We start from the raw sequence: 6,608 nt of genomic DNA, 5'->3' as shown, positions 1-6,608 counted from the left end.
ATAGATAGATACTTTATTCATCCCGAGGGAAATTGTATTTAATGTAAGCTTTCAAACTTCACGATACTAACTTGTGTATTATGACACACGCCCAAACAAACAAGGCTAACTAAGCTTTAGATGTTAGGATTTTGTTACAGAACCAGGCTTGCTATGTCACCCCTTCATCCATGATATTTATGTATTATGACAAATGGTATTCATTTGTTGGTTAACAATTAATTACGTAACGGTACAAATGACAAAATTAATGAGTAAGACCTCTATAAGTTATTTACAAATATAGAGTATAACATATATACATTTGCATATCCTCCTCTGTAACACCTAAATCATCACTTGTTCGCTAAACTGCTAAACCGTTGCTACCGTTACCCTGTCAAGCTTTTCGTTCTCAGACTTGGAGGGTGTAAATACTTATGTAAACAGGTGATTTCTGTTAATATTTGTAATTAATTTAGATCAATTTGCTACATTAAATTTACTTAATCAATTGTTGTACAAGTAACAGCCGAATAAATGAGTCCATGTTTTGAAAAAGTTCCCTCAGTATGTCCCTCTGTGCCTGCTATTGTGTCATTGATTAAGTAGGTCAATTACCACCCTCCATGTATCATATGATCTTCTGCTGTCATGTCTCATTTTGGAACCAGCTTCTTCAAATCTCTATTTCCATCTTCAGGGGAATACTTCCTCAGAAGTTCCTCTTAAGTATTTGTGATTACACTGAGACCGGAAATACATTTTATTTTGATGCAACTCTCCAGAGTCTGTGGCTTACTGCTATGATAAGCTAAGCTAAAGTACAGCGGATAAGTGCTACATGTTTCCCTGAGGGCATCTGTTGGCTCCTATTAAACACTTAACCAGCGGTGTTGTATCGATCGTGGTTATCTTGCCTCCACTTGGGCCAATATTGTCTGAAACATCCACGCTGTATTTTAGATTTAAACGATTTAGGTGATACTTCCATCGATCGAAGCTTGCAACAAGTTCAACTGCAGCATAAACACTTTAAGTAACCACTACAAAATCTATAATCCCAAACAATCTACATGGGCAGAGGAAGAGCGCCAGAGCAGTGGGTGTAAATCCAAGAGTAATCAAACATGAATAAGTAAAGAAACAGTTAAGTAGCTCTTCTGTGGCAAATATTTGGGGATACAATGGAAGAAGTAAACAGATATGCTAAAAGAAAAGGTAATAATAGACCTTATTTATATTCCACAGCCACACTGAATAGGCAGTATGTTTTGATGTGGCTCTGAGAGTCTGGTTTATATTCATTTCTGTATTTACATGTAGATTGCAGTGCATGCATAAATGTAATTATCATTTCAAAGCCACAATTTTCACATTTAAAAAAGACCTGAATAATCTGTAAACACTCCATTAATCATATCCTGATCACTTTAGCTTTTGTCTCTGTTCTGTTTTTTTAATAGCAGTCTACATCTGGCTGGTCTCGGTGCATTGATTTGGGCCTATTCATTTTCGTGACATGAGTTGCGCAGCTTATACACCTGTTCCAATATGTCTTAATTTGTCTCCTGGGTCCGTCTTCCCCTCCTTCCGATGTACAGTCTTTTAGAAATGCTTTGCTGACTGCCAGCTTTAGTGTTTGCTCCTGTTATCCCAGAGCATTAACTTTCACAGTTTAAATAGCTTTAGCAGCAGCCGGGTGTCGCACTGTCTGTCACAGTGAGAGGAGAGACGGTGTCTGGATTTAGAGCTCTTTACCTTTTTTTCTTGGCTGAAAATCTTCTTTATTCCTGTCAACATGGAACTTATCCAGACAGAGCCTCTTTGTAGTGAGGATGACACTGATTTATAGGATTGTACATCTAAGGATTGACTGATTATGTGGCCTGTTTTATGCATTATTGATTACATTGATCAAGGTTAATTTGCATTGCAGTTGCGGTTTGTTCATCACAGTGACAGCATTAGCCTTGTCTTGCAAGAAAGCACAAATTGATCTACTGTCAGCTTAATATTTCCGTTAACCTTATTGATGATCTTTAGAAAATCACTGTGTTCTGCTCTGCTTGATAGACTTTGCCTCGTTCCCAAATAGCTTTGAATGTGTTGGACCTACATAGATCTTTTGCACTAATAATATTATGTTATCTGCTGATTTATTTTATAAAGAAAAAACCTCTATGGTATTTAATTGCACAGCATTTGTGTGTTATTTTCAGATTGGACGACCACCCATGCACCAGACACATCCTGCGCTCCTCCAAGCCTGAAATTAAAATGTTGTTTTTTGATGTCAGAAATAGGGAGAAAAAAAACAATCTGTGTTTTCTGCAAAACTGTCAACTATAATGAACCATTGTCGCTTGTTTTGATAATCTCACTATTATGAATACACACCATAAAGTGGCAGAACAGTACTTTGTGATTCATCGTGCATGTGGCTCTGAATGGTTCAGAATCACCTCGAGAAATCAATCAAATGTTACATTTGCTAAACAAGCATTTCTTTGTCGTCAAAAAAAACCCCTCTGACTTCTATTTTTAATGCACTAAATCCCTGTGTGCCTGTGTGTCTGGTTGCTAGCGGGAATGTCCCTGACAGCGGAGAAGGAAGTCACGTGTTTAACAGTGGCCGTTGCCATGGAAACCAATGAGGGATGCAGAGCATAAAACATTTAACAAGTTTCCCGTCACTTGTTATGTCACCAGCCTCCCCTCATTTCTTACATAATAGGTGTTGTTAGCATCTAACTGGGAAAAATAAATCCTACCAGAAATCCTTGACAAAACCTTAGAATACAATAACAAAACCTTATTTTGTCATATTAACCATGTCACCTTCAATATTGTCATTAGAAAAAAGGGGTTGTTGACGAAGAGTAACGAGACAGTTGACGTCTTGTGTAATTCACACACGTCTGTGATGATCTGTGAATCTGTAGGTGGTAAGGTTTCCTGTGCGCTGTTTGAGATTCCCGAAATAACTCCTGAGCAATATACTGTGTTGTCTATGCTAATTCGCCACCTCCCACGGGCTTTTTCCTGTACAGAGCTGTCATTTAACGGGTCACAGGCAAAGAAGGGGAAGTCAGGAAAACACCCGCTTCTCATTTAGAATAAGAATTCAATTTAAAACCTCGTCTGACATCACATTATTATCTTTGTAATTATCAGTCACTGAATTTTACACCGAACATGGCACTGTAATTACATTTCTTTAGTCAAATGTTAAAGCTGATGCTTGGTGATGTTTAAATACATGAAATTAAAAAAAGTGAGTGTTTCTCTCTTTCTTTCCCCCTCTCTTTGTCAAAATGTTGCATCACATCGGTGATTGTGAGTTATTATTGACCATGAATCCTTGGATATGTACTCATCTATATTTATATCCTCAGTGTAAAAATGGCATTGGAGGAGAAGACATAAAATTGTAGCATGTAATGGACATCAATGTTTGTGTATTCTACAGTATCCGACATGTCATTGAGCATCAATCGTACCATTGATGTTTGCTGTCATTGTCCGACATTTTGGGACTAATTAATGGGATGCTGCGGTGCGTGACGGCATGTTGATATACATCATTAGATCCCATCTAATCACAGTGGCATCCTCGCACATACTCTCACACGGTAGCATGCACGATCGCACACACACACTGATGAGATGGCTCAGATCGAATCTGCAGGATTCATCTCCAGAGATCATCTGGAGAGGTGGACTTTCATTTAGTGAGTTTAGCCAACAAGATGCATGGATTTATCTCTCCAGCTGAGAGAAGGTGACAGCGCGGGTCATTTATATTCCACACGTTATATCTGCACACTGCTTTCTGACCCCCTGAGCCTCAGCATCCTTCTGAGGTCTAGACGAGCCATTGAATTATAGGGCTGATAGGGACTCTGTGGCGTGGGTTGCCTAGCAACCTGTATTGAGTGAGGCGGGAGGCCTGCTGATAGGGAGATTACCAGGGTCCCTGATAAAGTCCTTCCTGCCATGAACGGTTGCTTATCATGATGCTGTCAGAGGAAAAATGTCAGCTATTAGCTCCCCCAAAACAGGCAGTTAGAGGTACAGAGACGCTGTAGGTGCCACAGACCATTACAACATTTCAACTGGGCAGGTATACGTAGTTCTACCTCGTCACACAGCAATCAATGTCCAGGAAAAACATCTACTAAACCCTTCTCCTGTGTGCTTCTGACTTTCAGCTATCAAAAAATATCCCTCATAAACCTGTTTTCCTCTTTTCTTTTTCTGTAGACAGAGTGTTTGGAAGGTGCCAGGAGTTGGCCGGTGCAAACCTGTACACATACGATATTTCTTCCTCTGCTTTGCAGCGCCTCAGGATCCTCCTACAGAAGCTGGCTCACAGAGGTACACACTGCCCGTTTGCCTGTATGTCTTTGTCCGAGTGTCTTCTTCTTTCTTTTTTCCTGTTCAGCAGCCTTTATCAGTCATGTACAGAGCTTACAGCAAATGCTTGTCAACTGCCATTGTGTGAAACAAGCCAAATAAGCCAAGCTGTCTCTTTGGCTAGCATAGCACAACACCATTGAACAGGTCATTTGACTCATATCGGGCCATTGTTTTGCCATCATTGCCTAACTACGGCAGCCAATCTAATTGGCTTGTATAGTGGTAGGACATTTAGAGCTAATTTTGTGGATGAGTAACTGTGAGGTGTGCAGTGTAATCACATTAGGCAGTCTCTCCTACTCCGTCAATGGCAGCAGCTAATGTGTTTGTTATAAGTGGTTACACCTTCAGGGGCATATAGCACATTTACAATAAGATGTCTTCATAACAGAAGTAACTATATTGCTAATTTTGAATAAAGTTACAGTAGAAATTTTAGAATTTGTGGATCATGTTTCCCCACATTCAGCCATGCCGGAGTCATGCTGGAGTCATGCTGAGAATTTAAAAGTCTCATCAGCACATCTCCTCAGTTCTGTCACGTTATTACGCCCAAATTTGTATTCATGTCTTGTCCTGGCTTTAGTAGACAGAGTTTCTTCTTGCTGATGGTTGGTACAGTGTGAACAACAGCTAGAAATGTTTGGAGCCTGCAGGCAGTCTGCTGTTATGGATCCATTGCTGTCACTGCTAAACAAACGCTTCTGGCTTGTCCGTTTCAACAAGTAACTTAGGCCCTCTTGGAAAGGTTTTTTTGTCTGTCAAATGCCAACAATCCATTAATGTCATGTTGGAAAATATATATACTTTATTTCATATGTCTGTAATTGCTTCAGTAAGTAATATGTATAAATAAGGTAAATTGCTGTGTAACCCAAAGAGTATGTGCACAGCAGGTCAGCTGAACATGCTTATATGTTGAATTACAAGTGGTGTAAGTCTCTAAAAAAGCCAAACTAAACGAACAGTCTAAAACCTCTGTCTGTATTTGCTTTATATTTAGTACTAATTAGATGGTTCTTTTTCGGGAAACGTCTCCAAAAAATATTATTACATTTGTAGGAAATTACAGGCCCATAAAATGAAATGTTACCAAGCAAAATGTGTTTTATTTTTACTACCTACTTATTTTTCTCCACACGTCTGCCAGCCTGTAACTGCAGTCATAACCCACCAGGGGGCAGTAGACACCTTTAACACAGACCTGACCACAAACATCAGCCCTCCAAACATAATTGGCTTTGCAGGCCACTCTGAGCTTAATATCTTTTAACAGGCGTGAACCAGTGTTGAAAATCATTAAGAGTAAGCAGTCGGCCAGAGGAAATCAAAAAAAAAAAATAGAAAGAAAAAAATGCAGTGATGAATATTAAGCCAGGCGAGACCACACATTTATTCTAATTACTGCTTAGAAATAAACAAATGAGAGTGAGGAGGATGAGAAGAGATCTGGTGTGTAATTTTTTCCTGCTTCATTTTAAGAGGTGTTTAGTTCTTTAGATGCTTTTCATCATGAGTCCCGTTCTCTGACCTTGTGTTTTTTAGACACCCGTTTACACACGGCGCAGACATGACATCACCACTTTGAATCATTTTCCCCCTTTCTGTCTTGTAGAATCACATCCACAGACACACAGCATTATCTTCGGATGAGTCCACAATGCAGTGTTAATGCTCGGTGGCACGTTATCCTTATCAGCTCAACAGCTATTGAAGTGTCATCTTCGAGACGTGCAGGACCTTTTTTTTTTTTCTTTTCTTGAGCCCATTGTACTGTAACCTAAATTGAAGAGATGACAGGGGGAGGGAAAAACGGGGAGAAACATCAATGGAATCGATTTACAATCCTCTTTATCTTGCATCAGAGACGCAGGTAGACATCACACAATCTCTGCTCACTGCACAACACCAATGTCATTCAGATCAATAGGGATTGACCCTTGTACAAAAGGGCTTTGGTTGTCTGGATGTGTCCCCATTGGCAGGGCACATTGTCTAGTATTACATTTTCACCACAATACCCTTTGAATGCAAGGCCCTGTCATCCAACTGCAAATGACTTTTATATTACACAGTAGCCTACCCAAAGCTAAGCAACTTTAGTATTCACCAAGTGCAGCCACAGTGTGTCTACACATTTCACAGCCAGGCTGCTGTCATATAGCTTTGGAGTCTTTATGGCGCTGCTAGATGTGTGTGTGTGTGTG

The 6,608-nt window shown here is 39.8% G+C and overlaps 1 protein-coding gene across 1 annotated transcript in view; it reads left to right on the top strand.

The window, feature by feature from the left end:
• Positions 1-6,608, top strand: part of ptprn2 (protein tyrosine phosphatase receptor type N2) — a 106,668-nt gene that overhangs the window by 3,178 nt on the left and 96,882 nt on the right. Inside the window, exon 3 of the mRNA XM_035656926.1 lies at positions 4,246-4,359. Within this exon, the coding sequence (XP_035512819.1) occupies positions 4,246-4,359 (114 nt within the window). The remainder of the gene's footprint in view (positions 1-4,245; positions 4,360-6,608) is intronic.

Source organism: Morone saxatilis, unplaced genomic scaffold (assembly GCF_004916995.1).
Source record: "Morone saxatilis isolate NCDOM2014 unplaced genomic scaffold, NCSU_SB_2.0 Contig0, whole genome shotgun sequence".
NCBI lineage: Eukaryota > Metazoa > Chordata > Actinopteri > Moronidae > Morone > Morone saxatilis.
The sequence above is the reverse complement of the archived record's forward strand: the minus strand, read 5'-3'. Positions and strand labels throughout refer to the sequence as shown.